This window comes from Neovison vison, chromosome 3 (assembly GCF_020171115.1).
Source record: "Neovison vison isolate M4711 chromosome 3, ASM_NN_V1, whole genome shotgun sequence".
Taxonomy (NCBI): domain Eukaryota; kingdom Metazoa; phylum Chordata; class Mammalia; order Carnivora; family Mustelidae; genus Neogale; species Neogale vison.
In genome coordinates this window covers 228,355,335-228,369,117 of record NC_058093.1, presented here as the reverse complement: position 1 = coordinate 228,369,117, position 13,783 = coordinate 228,355,335, and the positions used below count along the sequence as shown (strand labels likewise).

The window sequence follows — 13,783 nt, the reverse complement described above, 5'->3', positions numbered from 1 at the left end:
CCCAAAGCTGCAGAGTCTTTATCAGGGTGCCAGGAAAAGGCTGCGCTATTTGTGAAATCTGCAGGCAGTTATGGTACTTGGGGTGGGGGTGGGGCAGAGTTTGCACATAATAGAAAGGGGCCACAAATGCAGCTGGCTTACAGGACGAGTGACACATTTCCATAATGACCACTCATTTCTCAAGGGGGGCTGCTGACCGAATCTGTCCACTTTCAATTAGCCCCTGGGAAAGAGGGGAGGGAGGCTTGGGGTACTGGGCTCTACCAATAACCCTAAGGAAGTCAGAGGGCGAGGGGTGGGGGGCGAGAGGTCCTTAGAAGGGCAAGGCAAAGGACAGGAGATGGTGGGTGTTGTGTTTCTAGTTTGGGGATGTCTAAAAGGGGGGTCAGAGGGCCAGAAGGTGAGGAGCTGACCAGAGAGAAATTTCGGGTGACGGGCTGGTGGGAGCACTAGGCAGAAGACCAGTGTGTGTGTATGTGCAGAGAAGACCACCTTCCCACCAGATGTGTATGCCCCAAATAAAGGGCAATGCATGAGGACGATACATTCTGGATTACAAAGAGAGGAGGAAAGACGCTGTGGCAGGTTGTACAAGCGGCCACAAATTGTCCCTCTCCCTGCATCTATGCCCCTGCAAACCCTCCCATGCAGAGGCAGACTCTGTTCCTCCAAGCCTTGAATCTGGCTTGACCACGTGACTCGGTTTGGCCAATGTCCATCAGTCAATGTAACAAGGACAGAGGTGTGAAAGGCACTTGCCCATCAGCACTCGACCTCTTGCTGCCCTGGGAACCCTGAGACCACCCTGGGAATGAGCCTAGGCTAGGCTGTTGGGGAGTAAGAGACCGTGGGAAGGTACGCAAGAGTGACCAGCCCCCAGTCTGATCTGCCAGATGACCACAGATATGTCCAAGAACCCAGCTACGGGGCCTGGCTCAGTGCAGACCTGTCCACAGGATAGAGGAAAACTCTGAAGGGTGGGGGGTAGCTCAGCACAAGCATACTGATACACTCACCTCATGAGAACAGCTCAGCCCCCGAATATGATCTGAGCTGGGAATTTCAGGGCTCCTTCTGTACTGTTCAGGGTGGAGAACCACCATTTTTACCCTGGTTTAGGGAGGATTGAAGGGCCAGCTCTCAATCTCCAATCCTTCCAAAACACTTACCATGGGCTACATGGATTCAATCCATCATCCGCACAGTCAGGGCTGACAGACAATAACACACCTTCATCAGGCCACTGAGAATAAATGGGCTCAAGGATGCTTTGTGTCACAGGGGACCAGACCAAAGACACACCAGCTCTTCCCTGAGCTCACAGCTCCTGCCAAGTTGAGAGAATTGTGCGTTTGGGGTCTCATTGCTTGAGCTGGGAATGGGAAGGAGAGAGCAGACTCTCGGCATCCCAGGCCGCACCAGGAATGGCATTGCTGTGGTCAGTCCTAAAGCAACAGCAGAGCAACAGCCAGAGTTTAAAAACACACCAAAGGATTGTTTCACAATTTTCAACTTTCAACTGAAGCAATTTTTTTTTTCTCAACATCCCATGTCCCTGGGCGAGGTTAGGAGCAAGTTCAGGAAAGTTGCTATCACCTGACATTTTCTTAATGTCAGATTTTCTCACTACCTTTCCTGTGCAGCTAGAGATCAGGGATCCTGGATATTTAAAATAGCAATCGTGAAGACCTGCAAATGTAATACGCTGCTTTCATGAAAGCCAGAATAACAGTCATCACGATCTTAGCCCACGGTTGGCAAAACTAGGGCTTGGGGGCCAAATCCAGCACATCGCCTGCTTTTATAAATAAAGTTTTATTGGCACCCGGCCAATCTGATCCAAGTGAACAGAGTTGAGCAGTTGTTACAGAAACTCTGTGGCCCATGAAACCACATTCACTACTGGGCCCTTTACAGAAGAAGTGTGCCAACCCCTGATTGGATCCAATCAGTTCAATCTTCATATGGAAACTCTAAGTCTCAGTGCTGTTGTTCCGCAAATACTAGGAGCACAGGGGGCTCCGAACCAACTTTCCTAGTTTCCCACTCGGTGCTCTCCCCATGGCACTGGTCTGCCCAAAGAGCTCTAGCGTCAAAAGTATTTTCTGGAATCTCAAATCGTAAAAACCACACAATCATGAACAGTAGAGCTGGAGATGCTCCCTTCGCCAGAACCATGCCTTAACCAGAAGCTCCGGCTTCTCAACCCTGCCAGAGGCAGGACTCTGGGACTGGGTCCGTGGGTGGGGGGCCCCGGGCAGGACTGACCTGGTGATGATGGCCAGGTGAGGCGGGCTCATACAGGCGCCCATGAAGAGTACCACGTTCTCGTGCCGCGTCTGCCTGTAGGCCATCACCTCCCGCTTGAAGGCCTTTAACTGCTCCTCGTTATCCCTCTCGATGTCGATCAGCCGGATGGCCACCTCCCCGTGCCAGCGGCCATGGTACACCTGCCCAAAGCGGCCCTTGCCGATGAGCTCGCCGATCTCCAGCTGCTCAAAAGGGATGTCCCACTCCTGCAGGAAGATGCTGGTCTGGCTGGCCTTGCGCGGGAAGCTCCGGGCTGAGAGCAAGGACAGGTTCATCTCCTCGAAGTCATCCTCTGACTCCTCAGCCTCATCGTGGCCCTCTTCATTCTGGGGTCAGAAAAGAGAGAGTGGTCAGAGTGGCGCCTGCCATTGCTCCACCTTCCTACGAGTTCCCCCTGGGTCCGGACACATCCCTAGGTGCATTTTTGGGGGGTGGGGGACATGTATCTATTCGCCCCAGGTTGCTCCTGTCTAGAATCATAGAAGAAGGAGCTGAAAGGGAAATCGTGATAGTCCAATGCTCTCTTGCCAAGGGGGAAACTGAGGCTCCTTCCCCCTTGCCAAGGGGGAAACTGAGGAGAAATGATGGGGGACCACCCATGCTGGTTTGCTGGAGGCTGCTGGTTTGGGCAATGGAAGCCTCCTGGGGGAGAGGGTGCCTGACTGGGTCAGTTGGTAGAGCATAGGACCCTTGGTCTCAGGGTTGTAAGTTTGAGCCCCACACTGGGTGTAAAAATGACTTAAAAATGAAAATCCCCTTGGGAATCCCTTCAGGCCCAGCAAACGGGTGTGCTTGGTCACCCCAGGAGGTTGCTTGACATCACATGGCCAGGCAGAGCTGGGGCTGAGGAACAGGTGTCTCAATTCCTAATCTCCAGTGCCCTCCTATTCTGTCGTGGTATTTCGACCTGCCTGCTCATGCGTGTGTAAGACAGACAACAGGCTGAACTGTAGATGCATCAGGGGTCTGTCTGCACAGAACACCTCAGCAGGGAGTACCTTTTGCTTCCCCCAGGGGATTTGGAACTGATGAGTCAGAAAAGGGAGAGATCAGAGCTCCTCTACATAGGGCAGACCCCTGGGCTTCCTCAGTCGCTGTGAGGATGGGGCATAGAAGGGAGGCTCTTAGGAGGGCTTACTTAAATTGGACAAAATGAGCTGGAATCTGGTCTCTGTGTGACTTTGGGTGAACTGCTTGACCTCTCTGAGACTTCCTTCTCTCATCATAAAGTAAAGCTAATAAAACCTGGCTTCCACCCCCGAGATGGTGTGAGGTTTTCAAGGGATGAGAGCCCTTGGACATGCCTGACCATTTGCATCCAACAGCCCCTGGCTTCCAGAGAAAATGTAGATTCCTGGGCCCTACTCAGAGCTACCGAATCAGAGAAGAGAAGGCCAGGGCCAGAATGCTGCATTTTTGTCCCCGCACACTCAGGTGGCCCAGGAATGCTTAGGTGTGACCACCGAACCATTAGACACTGAAGATCCGGGGACCTGACTTCCCAGCGTGGTGCTGGGACTGTCCTGGCCCTTGGGTTCTTTTGCCTGAGTGAGGAAGCAGCAGGAGCCCCAGCCGGTGGGGATTCCCAGAGGCTTGGGGCCTGATGAGGCAGCCTGAGGTCCTCCTGCCCCCAAACCTGAGCAAGCTGCCCCTTGTGGCACACTCGGGGGAAAAGACACACTTTCCATTGGTTGGCTTCACCCAGGATCATTTTTCAACTAGCCCAGTATTCTTTGGAAGGCAGTGGGGCACAACCTCCTCGTATTCACCTGGCCCTAAGCTGACTTTTCAACTAAGAATGCAAATCTCTTGGCAACTTCTGCAAAACTAGCTTTTCCACGATGCACACCATATAACGGCCCATTAGTCTCAGTGCCGGGAGGGGCCCCCCACCACTTGTCCCAGAGTTAGAACATCCATCAAACAGGGTCCCCCGGCCCCGACCCACCCCAAGCCCTCTGCGTCATTAAAGTCACCCATCGACCCTGCCAAGTGCTGGGCAGCCCCAGGAAAAAGGTGCTTCTCGCTCTCCGAATCTCACCTCTGAAGTTGGCTCCACTTCAATTTGAAGTAATGGATTTCCTTCCAAGCTTTAAAAAAAGGAAAAGAAACGTGACCCTCAGGTGAAAAGGAGGTCGGTGTCTTGTTTATCAATGTATGAAGTCTTGGAGTGAGAAGCCCTCCCCATCAAGGCTTAATCTCAACATTCACTTCAACACTTGGGTCCAAAATAATCCATAATCTCACCATGAAAAAGCAATGACAAGGACACTGTTTTAAATAGATTTTCGGGACTGCTCAGGGCCTCATTTTTCTTTATGGCTTCGGTTTCCACTGATCTGGCAGCTTCCTTATACATTGGCTGAAATGCCACGGGTGGAAGAGTTCTCAGAGCCCTGGGTGTTTGCTAGGAAAGAATTAATGAGATTGCTCGAGTTCACTTGGGTTTGGAATCTTACGGGAGAACCTTAGGGTTTGGGATTACAGGCACTGCCCGCTTTCTGCAAGCTGGCTTCAAGCCACTTCTCTTTTATGAAAGGTCGATGCTGATATCTACCAAAAGCAATTCAAAGAGGGTTTTTGCTTTCATGGAAAAGGGTAAAGAGTGAACATCGCATACAGCTTGGTTTTGCACTGAGCCATTACAGGGCTTTGTGCACCCGAGCAGTGTGAGGGCTGCCTCCAAGCTCCTTCCCTGGAACGTACCCTGGGCATCTCAGCATCCGGCCACCAGAGATCTGACCTGTGTCTACGAGCATCTGGGCTTTATGTCCGTGTACTTTGTGAATCCCTTAGCGAGATGTGTCCTAAAGTATCAGAAAAGCCTAAGAGAAGTAATTCTGGGGGTTGGGGGACACCCCCAATTTTTCCATAGAGATGAATGATAATTGCTTCTTTGCGTGACACTCTTTTGGCTGATGAAAGGTTTCCCAGGCACGCTCTACTTTCGGATAGCGGGGAAAACCTGCGTGTGCCAGGACAGGGGCGAGGCCGTCCAAGGGATATGGAGTTGGAACTGGAACCGGCTCCTGACTTTGAGAAATATTTCATTACTACCAAAGGGAACGAAAGCAAGCGCGGAGACATTGTGCAGAAAGGCTAAGCGTGACAAGGGCCCAGAGTTAGGTATGAATCGAGTAAATGGAGTACAGTGGAAATGCCCCGGAGAGATTACTGGACGTCTGTTGAAAATCCTCAGTGTTTGAGTTAGTTGGATGTTGCCGATTACATCGAATCAGGATGAGAAACCGTATTGGACTGGAAGACACAGCTGTGTGTGTGTGCACCTGTGCCCATGCATGTGTGCACACCGTATTGGACTGGAACCGTATTGGACTGGAAGACACAGCTGTGTGTGTGTGCACATGTGCCCATGCGTGTGTGCACACGCGTATGCGTCCACACGCGAGGGTGATGCAGTTATGAGGTCCTGTGCTGCAGCTGGGCTAAGCTTGGGCTCCTGGTGCAGGGGGTTGCTGGGGGCCACAGGGTGCTTGCGTGTGTGCGTGCGAAGTACGTGTCGGGTATCATGTGGGTGCAATGGGATGTGCTCTGTGTAGGGGTGGTTCCGGGTGCATGGGAGTGGGGGTGCCTCCTGGGGATGTCGTGGGCACATTGTATGTTGACAGTGTAGCTGGGTATATACTGGGGTGTGAAGGCATTGTTGGAGCACATGGTATGTGATGGGCACAGGAGGGGTTTCTGGGGATGTTTTCAGAGGAGAGGGTGTGTGTGTGTGTATGTGTGTGTGTGCACGCGCGTGCGTGTTCTGGGATGTGTTTTCAGAGGAGAGGGTGTGTGTGCGTGAGCGTGTGTGTGCATGTGCGTGTGTGCATGTGTGTGGGTGTGTAGGGCTGCAGAGAGACAGTGACTGGGCTGCTGAAGGCCCAGAAAAGCTGAAACCAGGGGCAGGAAAAAAATCACAATGAACACCTTGCCCCCTTCCTATTTCCCCTGGGGAAGCTTAGCAGATCCCTCTACCCACCCCTCATTTGAGGGGCCACTGCTCTCCTGACCCTGAGACCCCAAGAAGTTGCTGACCCTGCAGACAGAGCCATCCACTTGCTGGAGGGGCTCCGGGTTAGAAGGAGCCTGAGGGGCTGGAAGATTGAAAAGAAGGGGAAAGAAGGGAGGGTCACAAAGTGCTGTTTGTTTTCCTGTTAACGAGTTATTTACAAGTTATTTGCAGTACGGGGAAGGCGGAATGAAAGCACCTGGTGACAGCTAAAATGCCCTGAACTTAACGCCTTGAGGAGATCTGGGTGGAACAATGCACTGGATTCCTTCTCAAACCCAACAACAAAGCAGGCAGCCCTCCTCTGCTGGCATCCAGGCGTGATTACAGCAGCCCGGCAATTAAATTATTTCCTTCCGCGAAGAATTAGCGCCCATCACTCCATGCCCGTTAAAGCAGATCACAGGCAGCTACTGTATTTCGCCGGCACTCCCTGCCTGCCAGTTAATAACCTGGGGTTCATCTTGCACGAATTGTGGAACTAGTGTATGTGCAGCAGAGAAATGATCCGGAGCTGGATGTCAGCACAATATTCCCGGCAAATTGCCGCTCCTTCGATTTCACAGATGTGCTACTTGGGTCTTTAACAAAGTCCGTAACCCAGGTCAGAAAGGATAGAGTAGTTAGGGGAGCAAAAGAACAACCAAGGAAGAAAAAAATGTCAAATCGAACAACCAAGGAGCCAGTCAAATCAAAATCAGGTCCCCTAGCATGCTCTCCACTTCGGCCACAACCAAAGAAGTGAAGTCAAGGGAGGTGGTTTGGGCTGTTGGGCTATACCAACAACAGACCACCTGGAAAGACAGTCTGTGTCCCAAGGACGCTCGAGATGCCACATGCAAAGGCGTTCATTGCAGTGTTGTTTACGACAGTGATTTATGCGAAGATAGGAGATCAGGCAAGAGCGAAATGATTAAGGACATTTTCCACATCAATAATGATATTTTACGGCCCTTAAAAACAATGCTTATAAAGAGTCTAGAAAAATACGGAAAATGTGATGCTATAGCTTTACGGGATGACAAAGCCTGCTGGAAACGGCAGAGACCATGAATCACGAGTATGTAAAATATGAATAGAAAGAACACACGTCAAAGTTCTGAGTGGTATGATTATGAGTGATGATTTTTCTTTTCTTTTTTTATAGACAAGTCCATGTTTTCCAAAATTAGCTTAGATTATTCTGATAACGGTATAAAACCGGAGGTCAGCATACTTGGTCCATAAAGGGCCAGATGGTAAATATTTGGGACTTTGCAGACCCTACAGCCTCAGTTGCCATGAAAGCCATATAGACAGTATGTCATAAACAAATGGGCGTGGCTGTTACCAATAGATCTTTATTTATAAAAACAGGTGGCAAATTGGATTTGTCCCATAGACTGTAGTTTTGCTGATCCCTAATCTAACCCTAAGTTGTGCTTTTTTAGGCTTGCACAATTTGTGCAAGACGAACCCCAATTATACTTTTTAGAGGTGGGGAACAATGATATACAACAACTGTTCTTTCGTTAGCTCTAGCTATTTCCGAAAGTTACCTTTCTGATCACAGAAGAGTCTGGGGATCCTAAGGAAATGGTCCAGCCCCTGGAAATCACCCTTGACAAGCAGGGCCAGGACAGGAAGCAGAGCGGGCTCGTCCGCTGGGTCCAGGCCGAGAGAAGCTGTCACACTCTCCCTCTCTTTACCTGAGTCATTCCCTAGGTCTCTCGCTCCCACAGTCTCCCACTTCGTCAATTCCAGGAAGAGGAAGCAAGAAGACAGAGACCCTGAGCAGACTGAAGACCCAGCACCGGAGAAGGAGGTCTCTGTTCTACTTACATTGGATTCGAGGTCACTGGATGCAGGATGACCTGGGGCGCCCGGGTCGGCGTCTCCGGCACCACATCTGAGAAGCCGACAGGAGACAGTCAGAAACCCAGCACGGAATCCACAACCTCCCCCAAGGACCTGATTCCTGGCAGATGGGGCAGCTAGTAACTTCTCACTGGACTGTGGACCCCTGGGGCTGGCCAATCCCTTCTTTCCCTTCCTTGATCACTTGAACTTGTCCCGCTCACGCGCACCAGTATTCCAAGATGGCACCCTGGACAAAAGGTCCCACTGACGACATGAGAGCCCCGAGCTTCTGACCGGAAGCCCCCTAGCTGGTCAACTCCGAATCGCACCCCCCCCATTCCTGAGTTCTCTTCGGTGAGGCCACATGGTTTCGCATCTCCTGGTGCCCAACACAGCCCCTCCGAGCACCTCTCCACTACCACGTGGCTCTGGACCCCTCCTCACCCTGGCCTGTCCTTCTACTGCAGGCCACTTCTCAGGCTGTTCTCTTGTGCCTCAGGATCTCCTTGGTGCCACGGTGCCCTTGGGACCACCCAGCCTCTCCTCTCCCACCTCCATGGCTCACCATAATCCTGAGGGCTGGTGTTTCCACTGCTGCCCTCTTGGAGCTCGCCCCCCCACCCCCGGACAACCCTTGCCTTCATCCATTCCAGCAACGCATGCCCCTCAGAGGGCCTGCTTGCGGGGGTGGGTCTGTGAGCCCTTGGACTCACCTGGGAAGATGAACTGTTGCTTGTATTTGTAGTAGTGGGACGCTTGCAAAGGAAGGAAAATACCAAAGTCAGTGCTATCCCTGGGCTGTGCCTTCAAATAACAAATCGGGCTCCCACAGCCACGGTGTGGGTTCTCTGCCCATCCTAGAGGGTTCCCAGATTCCTGCAGACACCCTAAATCACAAGGGACTGAGGGCATGTATAGAAGAACCAAAGTTCTATACATCCAAGCCAACCTCCCTCCTGCAGCTCCCTGAAAACAGAGCATCTCACCTCGGAGAGTCACCAGGGCACAAACCCATTTTTGTGCAAGACGAACCCACACAGGGACGCACATACACACAGAAAGTCTTTGTCAAGCCATAATCTAAAATATCAATTTTTCCCTTAGCCAGAGTGATTATAGAGGCTTTAAAAAAATCCTTTATGACACAATGAGCTATGTCTCACACCTATTAAGATGTCTACACCCCAAAAGATAAGAGAGAGGTGCTGGCGAGGTGTGGAGAGAGGGAAGAGTGTGGGGCACCGTTGGTGGGAATGCAAACTGGTGCAGCCATTGTGGAGAACGGTCTGAAAGGTCCTCAGACAATTAAAAATAGAACTACTGCAGGATCCAGCAAACCCATGTCTCAGAATATGTCCAAAGGAAATAAAATTGCTATTCTGGAGCGATATCTGCCCTCCCACGTTCATTGTGGGATTATTTATAGGATCCAAGACATGGGAGCAACCCAGATGTCCCCTGATGGATGAATAGATAAAGCAAATGGTGTGTACACACACACACACACACACACACACACACACACAACCTGTATATTTACATATATACACACAATGGAAGAATTAAAAAAGAAGGAAATCCTGCCATTTGCAACCACATGGATGGAACTTGAGGGCACTGTGCTAAGTGAAATAAGTCATACAGAGAAAGACAAATACTATAATATTAATACTTAACATGTAGAATTTGACAAAACCATATTCATAGAAACAGAACCAGATGGGTTAGGGGACTGGCTGAAGGTGGTCAAAAAGGCACAAACTTCAAGTGATAAGACAAGTAAGTCCTGGGGATATAACGTGCATCACAGGGACTACAGTTGACAATACTGCTTCATATATTTGGAAGTGGCTGAGAGCATAGATCTTGCAAGTTCTCAACACGAAGAGAAAAATTTGTAGTTGTGTGTTGGAGATGGAGGGTCAAAAGACTGGTGACCATTTTGCAACCTCCTACATGTATCAAACCATTATGCTGTGCACCTTCAACTTATACAATGTTGTATGTCAAGTATATTTCAATAAAACTGGAAAAGTATGTATTTCCCGTGTTTTCCAAATTTTCTGCATTGAGCATTGTGTGAGCATTCCTGCTTCTGTGGTAACAAATTAGCACTTACAACAACATGTTTACCTTCTTATAATTCTCAAGGTATGAGAAGTGTGGAATGAGTCCTAAGGGGCTAAAATCAATGTGTCGGCAGGGCTGGTTCTTTCTGGAAGCTCCAGAGGAAAATCAGTCCCTTGCCTTTTCCAGCTGTTAGAGCCCGCATTTCTTGGCCCAGAGCCCATCACTTCAGTCTCTGCTCTGGTCCTGACATCACTTCCTACTGACTCTGACCTTCTCATCTCCCTCTTATAAGACCCCCTGTGGTTCCATCTGGATAATCCCAACTTAATTTAACTCAACTCAGGATCCTTAACTTAATCACATCTGCAAAGACAAGTCACATAAAAGTATCATAGTCACAGATTCTGGGATTAGAGCATAGCCGTCTTTGGGGTACCATTATTCTGCCCACCATGAGCATGAGTTGATCTCTATATTTAGGGATAAAAGAAATTTCCTCAACTTTGCTGCTGACTCACCTACAATTCATTTCACTTCTGGTTCATTCACCAGAGACCAGCTGTTCTGGATATCCCCAAGATTTCTGATGTTACCAGTTACTCCAGTGGGATGGACGGAGGGGCTAGAGCAGGGCGGGCAAGGGTGTCACGGGCACTGGGGAGGTCACACAGAGCTTCAGCTCCCCAGGCAGAGGAAGTGAGCAGGAATGGGGTCAGACAGCAGTCTGAACTGGTGAATACGCTTCCAGAAATAATTTCATTAGGTCCGGGACAACATATGACGTGCACATTGACTCACCAGGAACTCGCGGATTGGATCAGAGGCTGGGGCCGGGGGGATGACATTGACAAGCCATGGCCCATGTCTGGACCATCCCCTGTTTTTGTTCATAAAGTTCTACTGGAACATAGTCTCGCAATTTATATGCTGTCTCTTGCTGCTGTCACGCTACAATGTCATAGTTGAATATTTGCAACAATCTGGCCCATAAAGTCTAAAATATTCCTGTTAGGCTCATTATAGAAAAAAGTTGGCTGACTTCAAGTTCAAAGCAAAGATGAGCTGGACAGCAAGACTAGGAGGCTATCCTAAAGGGTCGAATCCTGGCTCTTCCTTCGGCTGTTTGTAAAAGCTTGAGAAACTCTCTCCTGAGCCTCAGTTTCCATGTGTGTAAAATGGGAATAATAACAGTCTTCCCCTCCCAGGGCTGAGATCATCGTTACATGAGATCAGAGTGCACAGTAGTGCTGAGTAAGCATTAGCTGCCGGGGTTAAGCCAATATCTTTCTAAGCTCTCTTAATAAACAGACAAGAATGATTTATAATTAAGAGAAAATCTGTTTCAGAGAGCAAAGTCATTAGCTGCCAGTGAGGTTGGAACTGATTTATAAACTCCCCCAAGACAGAGAGCAAGTGTTGGCATCTCAGGATCCCAAGGGCCCTTGCACCAATGGGCGCACAACTCATGTTTGTGGAATTAATCAACTCTCTTCTAGCACAGCGATCCCCAAATATCACAGATAGTTGGAATCCAAACGGATGCATTTTCTAATTCTGGAAAATGAGGTGCCCGGGAAGGGAAGCAACTCATTCGAAGTCACACAGCAGAGCTTTAAAAGAGAACCAACCTCCGTGATTTCAAGGACCTTCTTCTGTTAGATAGCTTGGTTGCTTTTTGTTTTGTTTGGTTTTGTTTTTTTTCCTTTTCATTGCACCCTGTCAACAAGGGGCTAAAATTAAAAAGGAAAAACTACCCGGAGTTCTCAAGAGGCTTAGCTGATCTCTTCTCTCCCCAACTGGGATGGGGGATTCAGTGTCTGCAGAAAAGGCTAGCTGGCAGTTACATTCTTTCACAGAGCAGCAGCTGGGGGAGGGAGAGGAGACACTGCTCTGAAAAGGGACAGGTGTCAGGCAGAGGGACTCCGGCAAATGCACATAGCCAGCCCCATCCTCGACCCCTCTGTGTGCCGGAGAACAACTTGTTCCTGATGACCGAAAAGGAGACAGTGGCCAGAGAGGACTCAAGGCGTGGCCATGGGCCCTTTCCTTGCCAACAACAGGCACCAGTGAGGAGCGATTCCAACGGGAAGCTGATGAACCCAAGTGGTCTGTTTAGGAAAGCTGAGCGGCTCCTACTCTCTGGAATGGAAGAGGACTCTGGGGAACTGGGAAGCTTCAGGCGGCCCGAGGCCAGAGACATAAGCAGACCACTTTGAAGTCGCCTCTACTCTGAAGCCCTCCTTCCTACCCTCCTTCCCTAAGGCCGCCCCAAAAATCAGCCTGAATGGTTTTCGAGAAGGATCTACAAGGAAGAAGGGAGGATAAGTCCTCTACTGCCTACACCTTTTAAATAAAATTCAGATTTAAATAAAACCCAGATTCCTGCCATGCCTTGGAAGGCCACGCCAGACCTCTTCCCTACAGCCCTGAGGCTTACCTGGTGCCATTTTCCCTTTACTCATGGCACTCAGTCACTGGGACATATTTTCAGCTTTTTCCTGGGGCAGGGCCTTTGCACATGCACCCTCCCTCCACCCAGTCAATTCTCCCCCATCTTCGGAACTCAGCCCCCTCTGACTCTTCAACCTAAACTTGTCCTCCTCCAGGCTGGGAATAGGCAAGGAGGAGGATTCTCTCCTAGCTCCCCCAGGAGAAACCAGCCCTGTGGACACCTTGATGTTTAGCCCTGTGAAAGCGACTTTGGACTTGTGACCTTCATCACTATAAAATAATATGTTTGGGCCGTTTTAAGCCACTAAGCTTGTGGAGATTTATCACAGCAGCCACTGGAAACTCATAAAGGGCTCGGCTGGTGTGTGTACAGCTTCATACCTAGTGCCTTGTATAGTACTGGTACATAGTAGATGCTCAGTAAGTATGTGTCATGGAAACAGATGGGTGAATGCAGTGTGAGGGGAAGGGGGCGGTCCTGGACAGGAGTTAACAACCATGAGCCACTGGCCAGGTCAAATATGGCCTAGGATTTGGAAGCGAGTGGTGGGAGAACAAGGAATTCAATCCCAAATTCTACCAAGTCTGTGCCTAATGCACTTTCAGATGTCATGAGGTTAACAAGTGAGCCAAATGCCTATTTACCCCATGGACCCTTTTAGAAAAGAACGTTCTAGATCAGTCAATGCTGGGGACTGGTTATGCCAAGCATTACCTGGAAGAGTCTTTAGAAAACTCAACAGCTGGGAGGGAACCATGGTCAAAGCAGCTTTCCCATCAGCAAAGGCTCACAGTTGAGAGTGTGACAGTGAAGGGTCTTATATGAACAGGACAGGCACTCGTCATCCTGAGGGAATTTTGCTAAAACCTCCTAAGTCAAGGGAGAAGATCCGGCTGCTCATCTGGAAGGCCCTATTTTGCTCACCATTTCCATATTGCATTTTATTATTACCATCCGGTTATAAAATCGGCGCATGCTCCTTGGTATCTACACATTGTAGCAATGCATAAAATAAAACTCCTCTTCCTAGAAACAGCTGCCAAGTGAAGTTCTTGCAGACTTTTTTGTGCATATACAAATACACAAGTATATATACA

At 49.6% G+C, this 13,783-nt stretch overlaps 1 protein-coding gene across 1 annotated transcript in view; it reads right to left on the bottom strand.

Moving 5' to 3' along the window:
- KSR2 (kinase suppressor of ras 2) overlaps nucleotides 1–13,783 on the bottom strand; it is a 393,208-nt gene that overhangs the window by 48,114 nt on the left and 331,311 nt on the right. The window contains exons 11-14 of the mRNA XM_044244186.1: nucleotides 8,878–8,919; nucleotides 8,147–8,213; nucleotides 4,352–4,400; nucleotides 2,269–2,636 (exon numbers count right to left, since the gene is read on the bottom strand). Of these exons, the coding sequence (XP_044100121.1) occupies nucleotides 2,269–2,636; nucleotides 4,352–4,400; nucleotides 8,147–8,213; nucleotides 8,878–8,919 (526 nt within the window). The remainder of the gene's footprint in view (nucleotides 1–2,268; nucleotides 2,637–4,351; nucleotides 4,401–8,146; nucleotides 8,214–8,877; nucleotides 8,920–13,783) is intronic.